We start from the raw sequence: 22,636 nt of genomic DNA, 5'->3' as shown, positions 1-22,636 counted from the left end.
ATAATATAACTGCTTACCCCTCGAAATAACCCAACACATGTGCATGCATACATCAGGTAAAGGAGAAAAGATGGACTTCTCACTGCAGAAATTCACTTTGTGTGGTTAAAAAAAAAATTTGGCCAAAATTTCCTAGTCTTTGATTGGTGTTCAGGCACACATAAACTGATTAATAAACAGGTCACTAAACATGTGCCATAGTCTCTGGAGTCTTGGCAGACACGGCTTGCTCATTAAACACAGCATTGAGAAGTCTTCTATTTGTTTAAAGTAGTCTCACACTGGATTCACAATGATGTTTTAGAAACAGAAGATAGGTAAGCTGGGCTGCTTTCGTCAAAAAGCTTTTCCCCTACCTGAAAATGAAAAAAACTTTGAAGCAAAATATTGTCCAAACAAGATAGCCATAAATCCCGGATAGCTAATGTCTGAGAAGGGAGTCCAAGCAATTAGATTAGATTTTCTACAGTGTGGAAATAGACCCTTCGGCCCAACAAGTCCACACCGACCATCCAAAGAGTAACCCACCCCCCCCTCTGACTAATGCACCTAACAACTATGGACAATTTAGCATGGCCAATTCACCTGACCTGCACATCTTTGGAATGTAGGAAGAAACCGGAGTACCTGGAGGAAACCCATGCAGACACAGGGAGAATATACAAACTCTACACAGACAGTTGCCCAAGGCTGGAATCGAACCTGGGACCCTGGCGCTGTGAAGCACAGTGCTAATCACTGAGCCACTGTGTCACCCTCAGCACAGACCACAACAGCCCAAAACTCCCAACTCAAGTAATCCGGCATCCTCAGCCTCTCAGCAGCTGGATTACAGGCGTGAGCCACAACTCCCGGCTAAATGTAATGTTTTAAACCATTTAATGTCTTTCACAAAATCCCTACACTGTGGAAACAGGCTATTTGGCCCAACACATCCACAATGAACATCCAAAGAGTATCCTACCCAGACCCATTCCCCTACCGTACTCTACATTTCCCCTGACTAATGCACCAAGCCCTCACATCCCTGAACACTATGGGCAATTTAACATGGCCAATTTACCTAACCTGCAAATCTTTAGACTGTGGGAGGAAACCAGAGCACCTGGAGGAAAACCATACTGACACTGGGAGAATGTTCAAACTCCACACAGACAGTCGCCCAAGGCCTGAATCGAACCTAGGTCCCTGGTGTTGTGAGGCAGCAGTGCTAACCACTGAGCTAATCACAGTATAGTCAGTTGAAGTGATGAAATTTCCCAGATATCTCTTAAATAAATGTTCCAATGTATCCTTTCACTGTCTCTTTTTTGGAAAAAAAAGTCAATCCAGGTATATTTACAGAACTTAAAATTAAATTTATTTTTTCATAATCCTTCAAAACTCAAGTCCTTCAAAAGAAATCACATGTACATATGTACACATCACAATATAAAATCATTATAGTGAGCAAAAAATCCAATATCACTTGTTTGACCTGGCAAAAAATTCCGACCTATTATACTTAAGAGGGAAATCAGGGCAAAAAGGGGACATGAGATAGCTTTGGCAAATAGAATTAATGAGAATTCAAAGAGTTTTTACAAATACATTAAGGACAAAAGGGAACTAGGGAGAGAATAGGGCCCCTCAAAGATCAGCAAGGCAGCCTTTGTGTGGAGCCGCAGAAAATGGGGGAGATGCTAAATGAGTATTTTGCATCAGTAGTTACTGTAGAAAAGGATATGGAAGATATAGACTGTAGGGAAATAGATGGTGAAATCTTGTAAAATATCCACATTACAGAAGAGGAAGTGCTGGATGTCTTGAAATGGGTAAAGGTGGATAAATTCAAAGTTTGTGCAAAGATTTATAGCTTGGGTGCTTGTTGTTGTGCTTCTGTTCGCCGAGCTGGGAATTTCTGGTGCAGACATTTCGTCCCCTGTCTAGGTGACATCCTCAGTGCTTGGGAGCCTCCTGCGAAGCGCTTCTGTGATCTTTCCTCCGGCATTTGTAGTGGTTTGAATCTGCCGCTTCCGGTTGTCAGTTCCAGCTGTCCGCTGCAGTGGTCGGTATATAGGGTCCAGGTCAATGTGCTTATTGATTGAATCTATGGATGAGTGCCAAGCCTCTAGGAGTTCCCCGCTGTTCTCTGTTTGGCTTGGCTTATAATAGTAGTGTTGTCCCAGTCGAACTCATGTATTGCTTGTCCTCTGCGTGTGTGGATACTAAGGATAGCTGGTCATGTCTTTTCGTGGCTAGTTGGTGTTCATGGATGCGGATTGTTAGCTGTCTTCCTGTTTGTCCTATGTAGTGTTTTGTGCAGTCCTTGCATGGGATTTTGTACACTACATTGGTTTTGCTCATGCTGGGTATCGGGTCCTTTGTCCTGGTGAGTTGTTGTCTGAGTGGCCACACTCGGACAACAACTCACTAGCACAAAGGACCCGATACCCAGCATGAGCAAAACCAATGTAGTGTACAAAATCCCATGCAAGGACTGCACAAAACACTACATAGGACAAACAGGAAGACAGCTAACGATCCGCATCCATGAACACCAACTAGCCACGAAAAGACATGACCAGCTATCCTTAGTATCCACACACGCAGAGGACAAGCAATACATGAGTTCGACTGGGACAACACTACTATTATAAGCCAAGCCAAACAGAGAACAGCGGGGAACTCCTAGAGGCTTGGCACTCATCCATAGATTCAATCAATAAGCACATTGACCTGGACCCTATATACCGACCACTGCAGCGGACAGCTGGAACTGACAACCGGAAGCGGCAGATTCAAACCACTACAAATGCCGGAGGAAAGATCACAGAAGCGCTTCACAGGAGGCTCCCAAGCACTGAGGATGTCACCTAGACGGGACGAAACGTCTGCACCAGAAATTCCCAGCTCGTCAAACAGAACCACAACAAAGGTGGATAAATCCCCAGGACCTGATCAGGTGTACCCGAGAACTCTGTGGGAAGCTAGAGAAGTGATTGCTGGGCCTCTTGCTGAGATATTTGTATCATCGATAGTCACAGGAGAGGTGCCGGAAGACTGGAGGTTGGCTAACGTGGTGCCACTGTTTAAGAAGGGTGGTAAGGACAAGCCAGGGAACTATAGACCAGTGAGCCAGACGTTGGTGGTGGGCAAGTTGGAGGGAATCCTGAGGGACAGGATGTACATGTATTTGGAAAGGCAAGGACTGATTCGGGATAGTCAACATGGCTTTGTGCGTGGGAAATCATGTCTTATAAACTTGATTAAGTTTTTTTAAAGAAGTAACAAAGAAGATTGATGAGGGCAGAGCGGTAGATGTGATCTATGTGGACTTCAGTAAGGCATTCGACAATGTTCCACACAGGAGACTGATTAGCAAGACTAGATCTCATGGAATACAGGGAGAACTAGCCATTTGGATACAGAACTGGCTCAAAGGTAGAATACAGAGGGTGGTGGTGGAGGGTTGTTTTTCAGACTGGAGGCCTGTGACCAGTGGAGTGCCACAAGGATCGGAGCTGGATCTTCTACTTTTTGTCATTTACATAAATGATTTGGATGCGAGCATAAGAGGTATAGTTAGTAAGTTTGCAGATGACACCAAAATTAGAAGTGTAGTGGACAGTGAAGAGGGTTACCTCAGATTACAACAGGATCTGGACCAGATGGGCCAATGGGCTAAGAAGTGGCAGATGGAGTCTAATTCAGATAAATGCGAGGTGCTGCATTTTGGGAAAGCAAATCTTAGCAGGACTTATACACTTAATGGTAAGGTCCTAGGGAGTGTTGCTGAACAGAGACCTTGGTGTGCAAGTTCATAACTCCTTGAAAATAGAGTCTCAGGTAGATAGGATAGTGAAGAAGGCATTTGGTATGCTTTCCTTTATTGGTCAGAGTATTGAGTACAGGAGTTGGAAGGTCATGTTGCATACAGGACATTGGTTAGGCCACTGTTGGAATATTGCGTGCAATTCTGGTCTCCTTCCTATCGGAAAGATGTTGTAAAACTTGGAAGAGTTCAGAAAAGGTTTACAAGGATGCTGCCAGGTTTGGAGGATTTGAGCTATAGGGAGAGGCTGAACAGGCTGGGGCTGTTTTACCTGGAGCGTCGAAGGCTGAGGGGTGACCTTATAGAGGTTTACAAAATTATGACGGGCATGGATAGGGTAGTTAGGCAACGTCTTTTCCCTGGGGTGGGGGAGTCCAGAACTAGAGGGCGTAGGTTTAGGGTGAGAGGGGTAAGATATAAAAGAGACCTTTACGGGGCAACTTTTTCACACATTGCGGTATTTGTATGGAATGAGCTGCCTGAAAAAGTGGTGGAGGCTGGTACAATTGCAACATTTAAGAGGCATTTGGAATGGTACATGATTAGGAAGGGTTTGGAGGGATTTGGGCCGGGTGCTTGCAGGTGGGACTAGATTGGGTTGGGATATCTGGTCGGCATGGACGGGTTGGACCAAAGGGTCAATTTCCATGCTGTACATCTCTATGACTCTGACTTTCCGAAGGTTTCTTTAGTATGTGTGGAATGTCTCACTTCACCTTTTTCTTTTAGATCGACCATGGTTGACAGAAGCTAGAAAAGTCAAGAAGCTACAGGATAAGATTTTTGAGGCATTGCAGCATGTCATTCACAAAAATCAACTGGATGATGACAAGTTATCAAAGGTATAGCGATTTGTTTCAGGAGGTCATAGACACAGAAATTAGCATGACTAGGTGCAGTCAACAATGGATGAATAACAAAAGTTATGTATATGTATTGCACTTTTGTATAAAACATTGTTCCGGTATCTGTCACAGAATCATAAGAGTGGAAATATTGGCATCAAATAAAAAAGGTATTAATGATCAAAATCAGAATGTTGTGTGAGAGTTCTAGCAAGGAATGGCATCCTTTTTTAGGACATAGATTTAACACAAGGATTGGAAATAATGGCTTTGAGCTTTATTGTATGTAGCTATAGTCCTTTGCCGCATATGCAAGGTGACATGTCTCATAAGCAGCATGACAGCACAAAAACAATAGAATTGTCTTACATGACTTTAATTTTATTGGGTGAAATATGAATGAATAAGTTTACCATTTGGCTATTTTTATTTCCATTCCACAATAAACCTCTTAACAAATATAATCTTTACCTGGCAGAGCAGCTCTGCATATTGCAGGACTGGGGAACATTCTCTTCGGTATTCTTTGTTTCTATTGCATTATGTTGGTAAAATGTCAATTTCTAAAACTCAATGTGAATATTTGAACTAGTGCACAGGATGCTCTGACATAATAAAAATTATTTGTTCTTTGTAAACAGATTATTCTGACTTTTCTTAAAGTATTGGTTACATAAACTATGTGTGCATAACTCGTTTCTGATACGTGTAGAAAATAGGGAATAGGGGAATTTGGTAGCAAGAAACCCAAAAATGGGTTCCCTCCAAGTCCTGCCAAGTTGAATGCCAAAACCTGCTTTTTTTTCCCCAGATGAGTGTCCATCCTGATAGCCAAGCAAATCGATCGGATGGGTGAAAGTTGGGAAGCAATTGGTTCTTTAGAATTTGGTTCTCAGGTTTCTTGGTTTTTTTTGGTGCTTTGAATTGAATAGTATTCAAAGTCTCTGTGGTTTGAGTTGGGGAGCTGGTTTGATAAATGCAAGTTGTGATCATGGTGGTCACGGTATCTGGACCATCTAGAATTCCCAAGGCCTGGTCAGCAGCTTTTAAAAATAGAAAAGTGCAGAGAGGCAGGCAATTAGTGACCAACAATTTAGTGACCAACCCATGTATTAAAGAGGTTGTTCTCCCACAGTCAACCTACCTTCATTAAAACTGCTTTGAGGAGTTAAATTACACTATAATGTCTGGTCCTTGATCATCCTTTTCTCTACGCATATGAAAAAAACTTGATTCATGCTGCTTACTGTCACATTCATTCATTTGGCAGCAAAGATAATAAATCATAAATCCAACCAGCAACTGAAGCAACATTGCATGTCTAATCCAACCCAAAGGCTTTCCTTCTATACAAAACATAAAATAGTTGTGTGATGTATTTAACAAGAGAAAACTATTTCAAGCATTGGTGGGGCGGGGGGAACTTGCAAACATTTGTCTAGTTAGTAAAAGAAAACATAAAATAGTTAATTGAATAATGGATAGGTGACTATAACAATAAAATAGCAGATATTTTCAATTGCAATTGAGATTAGACACAATGTACACATTATAGTTTTTGCAGCACAAGCTTTGTAACATTTTATTCTTAAAATTTCAGTACAGTATACATAATACAATGAAATCCTCGGTGCAAACTTTAAGTAAGATTATGTGCGTGTATCTTGACAAGAATCATACATGAAAACAATCAATAGGACTTACAAGATGTCAGGGCTTTTGAAATATACACTGATTTACAGTGAACTGGTGCAACCAAGTCTGACTTGATATTTTAAAACCCATGGTTCAAATGTAATTTCAATGCACCAAAATGTTTTTTTTAAATGTTGATGTTTTCAAGTAAAATTTTTATTGGTGCCTTTTGTCATATCTACAATAGACAGAGATTTGAGGTCTCTAGCCTGACAGAGACAAGCTGCCCCTGGAGTGTGTCCAGGTGACATACTACCACATTCCTGACAAAAATAAATACATACAGCCAAACCATCTGATTCTGCATCAGCCCAAATTCCACAAGTGTCAATAAGACCAAAACGTTAAAACAGAGTAGATTCTCCTGCTCCTCAGATGCTGCCTGACCTGCTGTGGTTTTCTAGCACTACACTCTCGACTCTGACCTCCAGCATCTGCAGTCCTCACTTTCTCGAGAACTTTAAAACAGCCCAACAATGGAAAAATCAGGTGGTTAGTTAGCCCATTTTTCTGATCTGTTGTTCATACACTGCTTGTGTACAACATTTATGGTATGGAGTATTTTTGATCTAATGTGCCCATTTGAAGCAGACAGAATCAGGTACATTTGTTTGATATTCTGCCTGTTAAGTGTAAATGACCACAAGTAACCTTTAATTTGGCTACTTATTAAGAAACCTCACAAGTAATCAAATACTGAAACAATGATTTAAATTTTATTGCATGTAACAACCAAAATAAAACCCCTCAAATAAACAAATTAAGCCTCACAACTCAAGTTGGCTATTACCCAATTAAGGGTGCTTTTTAGCTTCGGTTCCTATCAATGGTTTGTCTCTGGATGTGTCCAGGATGCGATCCTTATGCAGTGTTGTTCTCCACGTTCTGCTCTCAAGAAATCCTACAGTTGAATTTTCATACAATTTTCCATCCTTCAAGTTTGTGGTATGACATTATTGATGATCCTTTAGATTTTTTGCATGCAAAATATTGCAAGTCTGCAGCTTTCCTTCTTCTCAAAAGTAGCTTCCTTGTTACATTTGGCATTGACTGTCTGTTTGAAGACGCAGCTTTCCTGTGATTAACTCCTTAAGTTCTTCTGTAGGGCAATCATTTGTCCTTGTGACATAAGGCAGCCATTTATCAAGCAGTTGTTAAAACAGTTCTGTTCATGTCGCCTTGACTCTCTCTTCTTCAAGGCATGGCTAATCGCACTCCTAGATAAGTTTGTCCCTGGCCCTTAACAGTTTTTTCCATACAGAGGTATTGCTGCTTCTTTCAGTAAATGAACACTTATTAAAGTTCTGAAGTTTACCCTATCACATGCCCACTTTGGAAATCAGTGAAACATAACATTAGACAGATGCAAAACTGATCAGAACATAAGATGTAGGAGTAAATTGAGGACATTGGATCCATCAAGTCAGCTCTGCCATTCAGTTAGCTCAATGCTGATCTGATAATTCTCAACTCCACTTCCTGCCTTTACTCCATAGCACTTGATTATTTTACAGATTAAAAATCTATCTCAACTTTGAATATTCTTAACGGCCCAGCCTCTATAGCGCTCTGCATCAAAGAATTCCATAGATTCAATACCCTCAGAAAAGAAATTTCTCCTAATCTCTCTTAACTGGATGACCCTTTACTCTGAGATTATGTCCTTTGGTCCTAGACTCTCCTGCAAGGGCAAACAAATCTCTGCATCTTCCCTGCCATATCCCCTATGAATATTGCATATTCCAGTAAGGTTGCCTCTCATTCTTCTTAACTCAAATGATTACAATCCCAACATACTCAGTCTCTCCTTGTACGAAAATCCCTTCATATCTGGAATTAATCTAGTGAACTTTTATGGACTGCATCCCATGCCAGTATACCTTTCCTTAGATAAGACAGCCAAAACTGTTCACAGTGATGTCCCACTTGATGCTGTAGGTTTCCTTCTGGAGACTTTGTTTAAATTGACTTGATTGAAACTACAAAGAAAGTACAGTAATGTCAGTGATGCTGTAAAATGTGAAATGAACACCAGCACTTCAGTTACCAGCACAATCTGCTCTATTCTGTGTTCTCCAGCCTCCCATGAAGTTTGAACTGTAAATGTGTCCCAGCCAACATGATTTGATTATCATTTGGAAGTGAGTTATCCAATTTTACTTCACTTCAGCAAGACATCTCGGTGTGGAATTTTACATTGTTTCTTTCTGCTCACTATTTTAATGAAGATGTTCACATTACACTTAAAATAGTGGACAATGTTATAAAAAGTAAACTGGACCAAGGCATAGTTACAGAGTGGCTGCAGACGAGCTGCAGAAGAAGGGTTAGGTGCAAACCAAACCATGACAGCCCGTCTAGTCGGAGTAACTATAAGCAGCAGCATTCATATGCTAATCTAAGAACTAATTTCTGGGCCTTGAAACAAAAATAAGAGTTCTATCCTTTAACATAATTTAAATAAGCTTTCAAAGAAGCTCTCTCTGTTTTCTAACAGCTCATTGCAGTTTTTTTCTCTTCCTTCTCAACAGCTGATCTCCAAATTGTCCATGGTGAAGTCCGTATGCAACCTCCATGTGGATAAGCTACAGCTATTTAAGTTGCTACATCCACAAACAGTGCACAACTTTCCTCCACTCTACAAGGAAGTATTCAGCACAGAGATGCAATATCCAGACTCCTCCAACAGCTAAGTTTGCCAGTTCTGTGCAACTCTGCATTCCCAAAGTGAAAAAAAGGATTTAAAATTCCTGCATCACCAATTGCAATAGCACTAGGATGAATGTACTGCACTTCATAAGGTTTCACCGCAACAGTCAAAAGAATGTAAATACTTGGATACTAAGTAGTGGAAAAAAAACCCTTGTGCATGACATTTAAAAGCTGCTCCATTGTGTTCATGGACCAGAGTTAATTCAAAATTGCAAGACTGACCTTCCAATGCTGTTTGTGAAATCTGTTTCTGTTGGTAAAAAGAACTGTGGATTAAAGGAGTATAGATAGTATTTTATCTGTAATGCAAACCTATATATTTTATGAAGGGTTTTTCTTTTTACTGAGATTTCAGGGTTGCTCTTGTGGTTCATCATTGATGGAAGATTTATTACGCAGGCAGTTTTTTTTTAACTTCAGCAGTAATAAATTATGAAGATGATTTGAAGGAATGGATCAAAATTTCTTGAAACTAAATTACAACAATGCTGAAACCAGCATTTAAAAACGTTGAAATCTTATACATGTAAATATGTATGTGTTTATATTATTACGATATATCTTTAGGAAATGGTCAAAAAAGACACCTGCATGTAATAATTAAGTAAAAGATTATGGCATCCATTAGCACTATGACCATGTTAGTGGACAGTAGTCATAGCTTTGCAATGTATTTTATTTTATCTTTAGATTGAAGTCCAGTGTTTCCCTTAGTTGCCATAAAATGGCCTGTTGGACTGACTATTGCAGAAACACGTTAGATGGCTAAGAAAAGATTTCTTTATTTTACTGCCCAGGAACCAAATTATTCCAGGTGATGGGGAACCCTGAATAATGTATTGAAAATGTAGTCACACAGGCTGGTAGGATTTTAATAGCTAACTGTAAAGTGGCTGCGATCTTCAAAGAGTGACAGCCCTAAGCTGGTTATAGTACACCAAAGTGACATTTGGCATCTGAATTTGTAGGCAGAAAATTAAATCGATAAAGTTAAAATGCTGGTAAAAAATAAAATTAACTGCTGATCTACTCACAGCAGGCCAAAACTTAAAAATGCACTTTTTCTCACTTTTTTTCAAGTGATAATCCCTTGCTGCACCCAAATATATTAAAAATAGTCTTCAAATATTATTTACAATTGTTTGTTTCTTTCACGAAAGTTTTCATCCATTACCCAATTTTCCCCGCAGACAATGTGTAGTATCTAGTACACTCCAATAAACATTACAGGACACGCATGTAACATTTAATTGAAACAGTTAAACATTCTAAATAGTTAATCAAATGTTTGAAAGAACTGGCTTTTAAAAATATCTGTTTAGGTATGTTGTGTAAATTAATTTCCCCATTACTGATCTCCTGTAAGGGAATAATATATAACAATGTACAAGCAGAATTGTGAAAGTTAATTATTTATTGCCTCAAGCATAGAGGGTAGCTTTACATTGTGATGGATTATCATCACAGATTTAATTCAAAATTTTCATGGAAGTAGGGTGCGGGCAACTAAAAAAAAATCAATTCTAGCAGTTAGGACGTTACACACTTGTCGCATGTTTGCAGTTAGGCAGCAATGATGGAGATCCATGGAAAATTACTTGTGCAGAGAATGTGGCATCAACAGAGAGCTGAAATTGCAGTTTCCGAATCAGATATCATAGACCTGATAGATTCCAATGAAACAATCACATTATATATGCTTTGAAAAATTGCTGTGTGAACTGCATACAAGGGTCATGATATGGAGGTGCTGCTGTTAGACTGGTTACAAATAACATGACACCAGGTTAGAGTCCAAAGGGTTTATATGAAGTTTTTGGAACAGCATACAAGGGGACATTACAAATGCTTAAAGTACCCTCTAAGTAAATTTAGAGTGAGTGGTATGATATTAAACCCAAACAACTCAGATTCACTCACTGTCTGTTGGTCAACATCAACCGTGGAGACATGAAACTTGCAATGATTGAAGTCAATGCATTGAGCCAGGGAGGAGAAAAATCAATAAGTCAGCTTTCATTCCTAATCATCATTCACTGAGCAACTTCTGGAAAGCATATGTGTGTGCACAGTTGTAAAGCCAACTGGGATTCCCAGTCTTGATTCAAAAATGGTCCTTTGAACAAAATACTAGCAAGCTATCGGTAACCACAGACCTATATTATGGCTCACCACCATTAGGAACATAGAGGACAAAAAGGAAGATGACGACCAAGCACAGAGCATTGAAAGAAGGGTAGTGTTTTTGTTTCACTAAATGGGACTTCTAAAATAGTACAGATTTTCTAATGCAATTCCAATACCTGTCCTCCCATTCCTGTTGCAGCATCTAATCTGAAAAGTAAAACCATATATTGGCATGTCTCAGCTATGGACACCCTAAATAGCATTTGTGCTTTTTAAGTAGATGGATTAATAAACTGCTGAAACAGCCAAAGTATAAAGTATTATTTTAGTAGGTTGGGTACAGTTGAGATGATTGGACATGTGTAAGCTAAGGATCTGCTCACTGGATTCCAGATTTTAAGCACCTTTTATACTTAAAAATATTGAAGATTTCTTTATGAAACGTACATTGGAGACAACCTAATGTGCTTTTGATTTTACTGTTCATTGATGGGTCTTGTGCATTCATTTCCACTTTTTCACTTGCAATGTAGCATTTAACCTCCAGTTGGATATAGAAGAACATAATTGGTTTGTATGTTGCACATCTGCATAACATAGTGTCTAGCAAATGTATTAAAAATTATCCACTGGGATTCAAAATATTGATCCATTTCTTACAGGTTATGTTTCAGTTCATATGATAGAATAGTGTCTCACACCACTTACAAACAATTGAACTTACACTGTGTGTATTATTCTTGTGAATGTTGTGTAAAAAGAGAAATGAAACAACACCCAGCTTTATGTTTCTCTTTCAATCATGTGGAAAATGCTTTCCCTGGCACATTAAATTACAGACAATATTTGTTACATAGTTTAGAAAGTTATTTGATTTTATTTTGGTCCGTATTGTAAAACTGTAATTCTATTTTTTTTTAAAAGAATTAAATACATATATAAATGCAAGATGAGAAGAATAGAAAGATTTTTTTAAAAGTCTTGTCTGGATTTCAATGACAAGCAAATTCTTATTTTAATATATTGACAATTTAAGAAACATTGGGTAACAATTAGAGAATGGCTATAGATGTATAATGTAAAGGATGTGTACATGAACCACATTAAAATTATATATTGTATGAAGAGTGGATAAATACTAAATGCTTTGTTCATCACCTTCATCATTTAGAATTGTGTCAGAAGTAAACCATACTTATTGCTATCAATTGCAGTTTTTAATGATACTTGTTAAGGGGTAAACAGTGGCCAAGCTATCAAGGTGAACCCTACATCTTTCTTTCAAAAAAGGGCTATGAGTTTCTTTGCATCATCTAAAATAGCAGACAGGTATTCAATCACTCAATCAATGTGTCAGTCGCTATCAGTAACTCCAATTGGACAGCATTCCCACAGGGCTTCACTTGATTATCACTGGAATGGGATTTGAATTCCTTCTAACCCAGGGAAAAATGCTACCATTAAGTCCTGGTTGAAACATGAAATTGATATTGAGTCAATAAGCACTGTGTTATGACCAGGTGAGGATGGGTCACCACTCCCATCTTTTTAGTCCCTCCTTGGTCTTGCAATATTATTTTTTGTATGGAGCTATCACACTTTAATTAAATTTAGTTAACCAAAAAGAATGGAGTTTTATTACCCTTTTAAAAAATAATAAGATGTGACCTCAAAGACAAAACAGGTGCTGAGCTTACAAAGATGGAGGTTGTGGAAGGTGTATCTTGTATAAGTATACATAAATATATGGCTCAATGTTTAGCACCAGGGAGCCATGTTCGATTCCAGCCTTGCATGATGGTCTATGGAGTTTGCACATTCTTACAATTGTTGCATGGGTTTCTTCCAAGTCCTCCGGTTTCTCCCCATAGTCCAAAGGTGTGCAAGTTAGGTAGATTGGCCATGTTAAATAGCCCATTGTGTCCAGAAATGTGCAGGGTAGGTGGATTAGCCATGAGCAATGTGAGGTTATAGGGATAGCATATGTCTAGGTGGGATGCTGTTTGGAGGGTTGATACAGACTTGATGGGCCAAATGGCCTGTAACCACACTGCAGGAATTTTGAGAGTAATAATGTAAACCATACTTGCAGCTTTCATACAATAAAGCATCTTGTGAATTAAGACAAGAATCTCTTCTTCACCAGTTGATTATGTTCTTCTAACTGATCATGAAGACAGGCCATAAATACAGCATAGACAAAGGAAGGTTGGTGGCAGCAAACTACATAAATCACCCCTACCCAGTATGACACACTGGCAGAGGAATGAGATACCACATGGTGCCAGCAGTGACAATCTGGCCAAATACCATGTGGGGATATTACCTAAGCACCTTTCAACACAATCACTGACATTCTTCCCTCTCTACAGCGGATTGGCCCATAACCACTGAGTTTAGAACTGAGAAGGAACAGGCATGTGGGCATCTCTTGAGCCCTCTAGAGGAAATGGCACGCCATTTCATGGAGCAGTCTGACTGAAGTAACAGCTAACAGTGCTAAGAAAATTATAGATAATAGTATGCTTCTGCCTTATTTCCTTGTTTCAAATCCCAGCTCCTTAGCATTTTACCTGTGATGAAGTGCAAGCTACAGGTATGTGACCATAGAACTTGTTTCCTTTCGTCTAAATTTATGTTTTCAAAAAATCAAAGCTAACATCTAGCCAGCAATGCAACTTCTTCATGATGACTGAGAGCTATAGCAAAATTTTGACAAAGAAGCATTGTCACTTGATCTGAGATTTTCACTCAATAGTTCTAACACACCCATGTCGAATCCAACACAAGACACAACATATCAGAACTGTTCAATGTTGTTCACTACCTGTGTCATTTCATAATGTCACCTGCATGTTTCATGGTATTTCATGGTTTTTATTGGAAGCATTCTGTCCACGTCCAGGTGGTGGAGAGAAATCATCAGTACAGTGTGAAGTAAGTTTCCCTTGTCAGTGAGCAGTAAATTTCTGGTTCTTCAAGGTGGGCTAAAGTTCATTTATGATTGGTTGCTGCAGGATGAATATATTGTGGCTGCTGTCAGCTCATGCTTAAGCTCAAGGAGTCCAACTATATCTTCCCCATTGCTGAAACAAGCCTGACAATCTCTAACATCTCTGATTTTCTTGCCAAGATGCAGCACCATATCCTTGTAATTCCAAAAACATTTACACAATTCCTTCAATAAAACCTAACACAGTTCTTCCACTGTTTCTACAGCAGCAAAAGAAAGTCAGCACCAGGAACATCAGCGAGCCCAATTTCACATCCCTATTTTCTGAACCACATACAAAAATCCAATTATGATGTATACCCATCCCTGTGACATTTCAAAGTGATGAAGGAAGAAAATGATATCAAAATTGGTGAAATGTCAATTGTTTGCCTTTTCATGTAAATATTACCTATTTAAATTTGGCTTTAAGAACCTTCAGCAAACAATTGTTTTGTCTTTGTGTGAATGAAATAATGGTAATATAGACTCAAAGACTCCCAATAGAGTAAATAGGGAGGAACTCTTTTCCCATGGGGGAAATGTTGAGAACCAGAGGACACCAATTTGGGGTGCTTGAACCAAAACCAACATGTGCAAAACCATTACTGTGCAATAAGTAGTTAGGATCTGGAACTCACTGTCCGCTAGGGTGGTAGAGAGTTTCAATCAAGGCTTTCAAAAGGGCACTGGATAACAGATTCAAGATGGAAATATTTAAGGTAAAGGCTTCTTTGAATTGCTCTTGCAAAGATGAAAAGTGTGGCACTGGAAAGGTACAGCAGGTCAGGCAGTATCCAAGCACCAGAGAGCCAACAATGAACACAATGGTCTGAATATTTATGATGTTACCATTCTATAACTTTATGACTGAAAAGCAGCTATGACTGAAAAGGTTGGCAATTTGCCTTTGTTACTGCATTCACAGATGATTCCCTATCTGCTCAAAATAATTTGACAAATACTTGAGACATTCTTACCAAATTTTCTACTCTGTGCAGAAAGGAGTTTGTGGTTTCAATTTGTTCAAAAGAGCACCTTATAGTGCTTTTCACAACTTCAGCAAATTACTTCACAACTAAGTCAGTACTTCAGAATTTTAGATACTGTTGTATGAAATCACTAAGAGGTTGGACCAGGATTGATCCAGGCTGCATCTCAGTGCTTGCCACTGCTTTCTTAGTGCCCAATCACCTTGTACCTACTTAGATGCTCACATTTCTGCCACACCATTCCTTGCATTGCCCTTTTGTGCTTTGCCCTGACCCTCTGTTCTCTTAATATTCACTCATCTTGTATCTTCTTGGATGCTCATAACAATCCTGCCATAGCCATTCCGTGCTTTGCCCGCTCAGCCAGAGCTACCTGTCTTGATTGGTTTAAGTATTGTCACTTGTACCGAAGTACAGTGAAAAGCTTTATTTACAACAGTACATGGTAAGCAAGGATGTACAGAACAAAAGATTTAGACAAAGGCATACAGGTAACATTGCACAGGATGTACGAGAGTTGACATTAGCAAGATCAGCATTATTTGATGTTAGAGCGTCCATTCAATACCCTAATAAAAACCAGGAAGAAGCTGTCCCATAACCTACTGGTGTGTGTTTCAGCCTTCTGTATCTTCTGTCTGATGGAAGAGTTTGTAGGATGTCATTACCGGGTACAAAGGGTCTTTGATCATGTTGGCAGTCTTAAGAGGCAGCGAGCCTTGTAAATGGAGTCCATGGATGGAAGGTTGGCTTCTCTGATGGCCTGGCCAGTGCACATCCTCCTCTATAGTTTCCTACAATCCTGGGCACAGCAGTTGCCATACTAGGTTGTTATGCACCCAGTCAGTATAGTTTCAATTGCGAATGTGTAGAAGTTGGTGAGGGTCCTTATGGACATATCAAATTTCCTGAGCCACCTGAAGAAGAGGCATATTGTGCCTTCTTCATTATCGCAACTACATGGGAAGACCAGGCCAAATCACTCCAAGGAACTGACGCTCTCCACCCTTTTGACCTCAGTTCCGTTGATCTAGATGAGGTGTGCTCTCCTCATTTCTGACCAAAATCAATGATCAGTTCTCTAGTTTTGCCGACATTGACAAAGAGGTTGTTTTGATTGCATGATGTCACCAAACCCTCTTTCTCCCTTGCCTTGCCTTGCAGACACATAGTCAGAAACCTTGTCATGGTTGTCAGCAGTCTTCAATCAAGTCAAAGGAAACACCTTCAATCAGGGACTTCTGGCACAGTAAGTCAAGGGAACCGCTGATGCCAGTTCAGAGCTTAGGCACTATCAATCAGCTGGTTGGGGTAGTCAGCATCAGGATTCTCTAGTGTCACCCTGGCAGTGCAGAGAATATTGCTGACGTTCTTCCTACACAGCCGTCTTCTGCATAATGCCATTAATCAGGGCCTCCAAGCGCATGTCTACAGAGTAGTGCACTAAATTCCCATTAGCTGCTATGTCAGGGGCAAATATCACGAACCATGCAGGGCAGCACTGGACTGAATGCTTGTTCTGGTGTGCAACAGTCTTTTAAAGAAGGAACCAGTGCCAGAGATGTTGGACCATTCTGGGATATCCTGGCAATGACAAGTTCTTGCAGGTATGGCAAACAGGAGAATTCAACCATCGTCAAACAAGAGAGGTACCATATAGACAGGGTAGGTTAATAATGCAAGTTTGGGACATAGTACAAGAAAACCCATTGGGTCTTACAATAAAAAGCCCTGATGAAATACCATTGAATTGACACAGCCAAAAAAAAAACAAGAATCAGCCCATTGTGTTTCTGTTTCTGTGACCTTTTAGCTTACATTGTAACAGAGGTCAATCAATCAAACAAACATGAGATTATCTGATGAACTCTTTCACATAGTATATATTTTATGTGTTTTTATACCACTTAATTGAATACAATGTAGGGGTTGCACATTTCCTGGTGTATGCTGATCATTTTCCCACATACATTTTTTAGTGCATGCCATGAATATTCCATTATTTCATTTTGTGGACCTTTTAAATTCTCTGTAAATCTTAACTCTGAAAATGTATCTTATATCTTCCTTTTTTCTTTCTTCAAAAAGTCTTCCAACAGATATGGTTCAATGGCAATATGGCTCTTGTCCAAGTGGTCACATTTTTAAAAATTCTTTCATGGGCTGCGAGCATCACTTGTCAGGTCAGCATTTATTGTTCATCTTTGATAATCTTTAAATTGAGTGACATGCTAGGCTATCTCACAGAGTAGTTAAGAGTCAACCATGTAACTGTGGATCTGAAACACACGTCAGACAGACTAGGTAAGAATGGCAAATTTCCTTTAAGGAGGTTGGGCATTCGGCATCAGGATTCTCTTATGTCACTTACCCTGGCAGAGCACAGATTCTTATGGATCTTCTTCCTACACTGCTGGGCTAAGAATACACTGTCCTAGGAGGCAACCTGCTGACAGGGGTTGGTGTTTTCTGGCCCCCCTCTGCTGCACCTCGAGAGGAGGAAAGCCCTCTTCTGCATCATCCCATCCACCAGGACCTCCAGGTGCCTGTCTACAAAGCATGGCACCAAATTCTCCTTGCCAGCCATGTAGCTTTTTCACAACAATCATCGATTGTTGTCATGGTCTCTATTACTGAGACTAGTTTTCAGTTCCACATTTTTATTAATCGAGTTTAAATTCCACCTGCTACGATTATGGGATTTCAACCAAAGCCTGGGCTTCTGTCATATGAAAAGGTAAATTTGCCACAGTCTTACTCTTTTATTAAAGAGAGAGAGATAACTGGTGGTCAGTTAACCTGAGGCTCATCACACCTCAGGTCACAGGAAAAAGGTGGAGGATGCAATCCCCCCATGGTAACATCAGAAAGTTATAGAGTCATAGAGGTCTCCAACACAGAAATAGACTCTTTGGTTCAATTCATCCATGCTGACCAGATATCCTAAATAAATCCAATCCCATTTGCCAGCACTGGGCTCATATCCCTCCAAACCCTTCCTAGTGAGATGCCTTTTAAATGCTGTAATTGTCCCAGCCTCCACCACTTCCTTTGGCAGCTCATTCCATACACACACCACCCTCTGTGTGAAAAAGTTGCACGTTAGGTCCCTTTTCAATTTTTCCCCTCTCACCTTAAACCTAGGCCCTCTAGTTTTGGACTCCCCCACCTGAGGGAAAAGACCTTGCCATTTACCCTATTTATGACCCTCATTTTATAAATCTCTATAAGGTCACCTCTCTGCCTCCAACGCTCCAGGGAAAATAGCTCCTGCCTATTTAGCCTCTGCCTATAGCTCCAACCCGACAACCCTGGCAACATCCTTGTAAATCTTTTCTGAACCCTTTCAAGTTTCACAATATCCTTCCTATTGAAGAATTGCATGCAGTGTTCCAAAAGTGGCCTAACCAATATCTTGTACAGCTGCAGCATGACATCCCAACTCCTATACTAAATGCATTAACAAATAAAGGCAAGCATACCAAACACCTTCTTCATGATCCTATCTATCTGCAACAACACTTTCAAGGAACTATGAACCTGCACTCCAAGGTCTCTTTGTTCAGCAACACTCCCCAACACCTTACTATTAAGTGTATAAGTCCTGTCCTGATTTGCCTTTCCAAAATGCAGCACCTCACATTGATCTAAATTAAACTCCATCTGCCACTGCTCGGCCCATTGGCCCATCTGATCAAGACTCTATTGTACTCTGAAGGAAACCATCTTTGCTGTCCACTACAGCTTCAATTTTGATGTCATCTACAAACTTACTAACCACACTTCCTATGTTCTCATCCAAATCATTTATATAAAATGACAAAAATCAGTCGACCCAGCTCTGATCCTTCTGGCACACTGCTGGTCATAAGTCTCCAGTCTGAAAAGCAACCCCACACCACCACCCTGCCTCGACTTTCAAGTCAGTTCTGTACCCAAATAACCAGTTCTCCCTCAATTCCATGTGATCGAACCTTGCTAACCTGTTTACCATGCAGAATCTTGTCAAAAGCCTTACTGAAGTCTATATAGATGATATTCACTGCTCTGCCTCAATCAATTCTCTTTGTTACTTCTTCAAAAAAACTCAATCAAGTTAGTGAGACATGATTTCCCACACACAAAGCCACATTGACTATCCCAAATGAACCCACACTGGTGGAATCACTCTCCATCACAAACCAGCCAAATGACTTAAGTGGCCCTGCCGGTAGTCTGTATATTTCTGTTATACTAGTCCAGCACCAGCAAGAGACTTTGAAACCTACAAGGCAGTCTGGAGATCAGCCCTTCCTGTAGTGTTCAAAATCACAAACACGGTACATTATCTATTTGTGGCCCATTAGTCTTAGTGGGATGGGTCTTGAAATGACAGCACCACATTAAGATGCTTTAATTCCACATCCCACTCGACAGCCAGCCAAAAAGAAAGCTGACCATATACAGCACAGGACATCTGCAGTAAAATACAGCACATGAAGTCCATCGGGGCTTGGTCCTAGCAATTTACAAGATTGAGGTTGGGGAAAGAGTTTTGTGAATCATGATCTCAGAGCGCAGAAGTGCCGGAGGAGGAGATGATCATAGGTATAGAGTTTTCAGAATGGAAGAGATCACTTCAAGGCAGATTACACATAAGAAATTATCGGAAGAGAGGTAGAAGGTGTGAGAGATCACAGGGTAAGGGATATTACAGGGGTGATCACAGATCATGGCAAGGTGATCATGAATATAGTGACAGAGTTCATGGGAGAGATGGAAACTGGAGGGAGATCGTGAGTTAGGAGATACAGGGAACAGACAATGTGAAATGATTGCAAGGAGAGAGGCTGGAGGAGAGATGAGATCACAGGAGGTTTGCTTGGGTGATGGTGTGGGCGCAGAGTAAGCACTTCTCAGACCATAAATGGTGCTATTTCCTAAGCTCTCGAGGAAACCTCACCTACAGCTTTTAAAACTAAAGAGCTGTCAAAACCTGAGGAACACATTTTTATTACCATATTAAACCATTGGGCCACTCTTCCAAAGCAGATTACTCTGATGCCCCAGTTAAACTTGAAAAATGCATATTTGAAGTTCTGTTTCCATGCTGTTATCAATTCAAACCACCAGCCTGTTGCTAGGGACCACAATACTTTCACACAGCTAATCTGTGTGGACCGGCATTCACCCACAAGAAATATATACAATATGTTAAATCTCCAGAACAATGAATGATTTGAGTTTATTACTCTTGACATTAGTAGCAGATTGTTGCCTTCCAGATAGGCAGTTGTGGATTTTTTTCTGTTAGTTAGTTTGATTAATTACTGCTCAGATCATTAAATGGAATTGCTTATAATGATAATATACTGAAGCTTCAAAAAATAACTTAGCCAATATTGTCTTTCTTTCTTCAGTACAAGAACACACCCTCTATTAGCTGATTGCACAAAAACAATGACAACAATATATAGAACAGTTCACCAGTCTAGTTTCACAACCTGAGAGTTTTGGAGCCACCTTATGGCTTCTGGAAATACAACTACAGGGGAACAAACATGAGGATACAGTTTTTAAAGAGGAGAGACTGTCTTCAGGGTGATGGTGGCCCAGTGATATTGTCGCTGGACTGTTAATCTAGAGACCCATAATGCTCTGGGGACCTGGGTTCACATCTCACCATGACAGATGGTCATTAATTTTAAAAAAAACTTAGGAGTCCATAAGTCAATTATAAGGAAAAAAACCTCTATGGTTCACTAATTAATGTCTTTTAGACCGATAGCAATGTGTTGATTCTCAACTATCCTCTGGCGATTAGGGATGGGCTGGCCAGCAACACCCTCATTCTGTGAATTAAAACAAGGACCAAGTTAGCTAAATTGTTCATCATTATTGCAGTTTCACTGTAATCCATTAAATATGTAATAATTCTGCCAGGAGAAATAAGCAAAAGTTTTTCCAACATTTTTTGTTGCTGAACAAACTCAAGCTTAATTTAAGAACTGCAACAATTCCAGTGACAAGCACTTCATATTATTTGCTGTGCCAGAGCTCTGATTTATCCTGGGTTTATTCCTCCAGCCAGCCAGTCAGTTCACGAAACCAAGGATGAGTATGTTTATTGGCATACCCTTCCATTCTTTAACAAGTAACAACTTGCTAAAGATTGTGCCAGTTCCTTGATTAGATCAAACTGGAAAACTTAACTGAAAACAGGCTGTTTGTTACGAATGAAAATTAATCAATTTAAAACTTGTTCTCAGATCAAGGAATAGCAAGGAAAAACGAGTGAGCCTTACATCAGTGGTGGGTGTGTTAATGGAGGGGATTCTGAGGAAAAGGATTTATATGCATTTGCAAAGGTAAGAACTGATCAGGGATAGTCAATCTGGCTTTTGCATGGTAAACTGCGTCTCACTAACTTGAATTTTTTGAAAAGGTGACAAAAAAAAGATTGAAGAAGGTAGAGCAGTAGACGTTATCTATAGGAACTTCAGCAAAGCGTTTGACAAGTTTCTGCATGGTAAATTGGTTAGTAAGATTAGATCACATGGGATCCAAGGGGAGCTAGCCAATTGGATATAACATTGGCTTGAAGTTAGAAGACTGAGGGTGGATGTAGAGGGTTGCTTTTTGGACTAGAGACCTGTGGTGTGCCACAAGGATTGGTGCTGGTCCACTAGTTTTCATAATTTAAATAAATTTACATTTATTTATATGTGAATATAGGAGGTATGGTTAGGCAATTTGCAGATGACACCAAAATAGGTGTTATAGTGGACAGAGAAGAAGATTATCTCAGAGTATACGGAACCTTGATCGGAATGGCCAATTGGCTGAGGTATGGTAGACAGTCTTTAATTTAGATAAATGTGAGTTGTTGCATTTTGGTAAGGCAAACTAGAACAGGGCTTGTACAGTGTCAAAAAGTGTGGTGCTGGAAAAGCACAACTGCTCAGACAGCATCCAAGGAGCAAGAGAGTCGACGCTTCAAGCAGAAGCTCTACATCAGGAAGAGCTTCATACATTCCTGATGAGGAGCTTACACACAAAACCAGGTTGTATCCTCTATCTATCTTTATCTGTCCCCACTATCCCCTTATCTGCAGCTCCCCCCATACCCACCCCCAGTCCTGAAGAAGGGTTACAGCTGAAACGTCGACTTCTCCACCTCCTGATGCTGCCTGGCTTGCTGTGTTCTTCCAGCCTCCTGCCTGTCTGTTTTGGATTCCAGCAACTGCAGTTTTTTTGTCTCTAACCAAGCTTGTCCAAAACTAGAAAGCATAGCTTAAGGTGAGAGAGGCAAGATGTAAAAAGGACCTAGGGAGTGACGTTTTCATATACTGGATTAGTGGTGCTGGAAGAGCACAGCAGTTCAGGCAGCATCCAACGAGCAGCGAAATCAACGTTTCGGGCAAAAGCCCTTCATCAGGAATAAAGGCAGTGAGCCTGAAGCGTGGAGAGATAAGCTAGA

At 40.1% G+C, this 22,636-nt stretch overlaps 1 protein-coding gene across 3 annotated transcripts in view; it reads left to right on the top strand.

The window, feature by feature from the left end:
* The window catches only part of LOC140494676 (nuclear receptor ROR-beta-like), an 80,722-nt gene extending 67,494 nt beyond the window's left edge, over positions 1-13,228 (top strand). For all 3 annotated transcript variants that reach the window (XM_072594136.1, XM_072594135.1, XM_072594134.1), the window contains exons 9-10: positions 4,544-4,656; positions 8,886-13,228. In XM_072594136.1, coding sequence (XP_072450237.1) covers positions 4,544-4,656; positions 8,886-9,047 — 275 coding nt within the window. In that variant the 3' untranslated portion in view covers positions 9,048-13,228. The remainder of the gene's footprint in view (positions 1-4,543; positions 4,657-8,885) is intronic.
* The last annotated feature ends 9,408 nt before the right edge of the window (positions 13,229-22,636 follow it).

This window comes from Chiloscyllium punctatum, chromosome 24, assembly GCF_047496795.1.
Source record: "Chiloscyllium punctatum isolate Juve2018m chromosome 24, sChiPun1.3, whole genome shotgun sequence".
Classification (NCBI taxonomy): domain Eukaryota; kingdom Metazoa; phylum Chordata; class Chondrichthyes; order Orectolobiformes; family Hemiscylliidae; genus Chiloscyllium; species Chiloscyllium punctatum.
This window is presented reverse-complemented; position numbering and strand designations above follow the sequence as displayed.